This window comes from Camelina sativa, unplaced genomic scaffold (genome assembly GCF_000633955.1).
Source record: "Camelina sativa cultivar DH55 unplaced genomic scaffold, Cs unpScaffold00621, whole genome shotgun sequence".
Lineage (NCBI taxonomy): Eukaryota > Viridiplantae > Streptophyta > Magnoliopsida > Brassicales > Brassicaceae > Camelina > Camelina sativa.
In genome coordinates, this window is record NW_010921764.1 from 6,021 (window position 1) to 6,971 (window position 951).

At 43.4% G+C, this 951-nt stretch overlaps 1 protein-coding gene across 1 annotated transcript in view; it reads left to right on the forward strand.

The window, feature by feature from the left end:
• The first annotated feature begins 668 nt into the window (after positions 1-668).
• Positions 669-951, forward strand: part of LOC104773699 (protein FAR1-RELATED SEQUENCE 5-like) — a 3,049-nt gene continuing 2,766 nt past the window's right edge. Inside the window, exon 1 of the mRNA XM_010498345.1 lies at positions 669-922. Within this exon, the coding sequence (XP_010496647.1) occupies positions 669-922 (254 nt within the window). The remainder of the gene's footprint in view (positions 923-951) is intronic.

A 951-nucleotide genomic window follows, 5' to 3' on the forward strand; every position in this document is an offset into this window, starting at 1 on the left:
TGTGTGTGTGTGTGTTTTGTTTTGTTTCTGGTAGTAAAATTTCACACAACAATATATAACTTGATTAAGATTTCATGACTGTAAAATGCGAGTAATCCAATTAGCTTGTAGCCTTGTAGTAATTGTATCATCGTTTCGTTTCTAACTTTTTCTTCTTTCACAACTGGATATAAATAAAACAACATTATATATAGTAGTGAAACAACAATACGGAAAGGCCCTGAGAACGGGCCGCGCAAAAGAAGGTGGGCCTCATAAAGTGAATGACGAAATGGGCCTTGCTTAATAGAAAAAAGAAAAGGGGGCAAAGTTTTAGGAAGCACCAGCCAGCGTCTCTCCCGACGACGACTCTCTCTCGGTGTCTTCTTCCTCCTCCTCCTCCACTGTTCGACCTTCTTCGTCTCTCTTCATCGTTTCTTATCACTCCCGCCTCAAAAAAAAAAAATCTATTATAATCAGCTTCCCCCTTTCTCTTGGTTTCTGCTTTCTCCCCTGTAAAAGCGACGAACGCGTTCGTTTCCAGTCCCATCTCTGCTTGAAATCAAATCACGACACCGTTTAAGGGACTGTAAGTGGGTTTATGCGTTTTCCATATCCGCCTGCCTGCCTGCCTGTGGACATTAATAATAGATAAATAAAAACCTTGTTCTTCTATCCCATTCCTGATGATGGATAATGAAGTGCTCGACTTCGATATTGGTGTCAGAGTTAGTAGTGGGGGAGATGTTGATGACGACGCTATTGATATTGACCACCATGGTCTCGACGACGATGATATGCTCGACAGCCCAATTATGCCTTGTGGTATCTCTCTCGGCAATTCCGGAAATTACTTTCCCAATCAGGAGGAGCAGCCGGATCTCGAGCCTTATGATGGTCTTGAGTTCGAGTCCGAAGAAGCTGCCAAGGCTTTCTACAACTCGTATGCCCGTCGCATCGGCTTTAGTACCC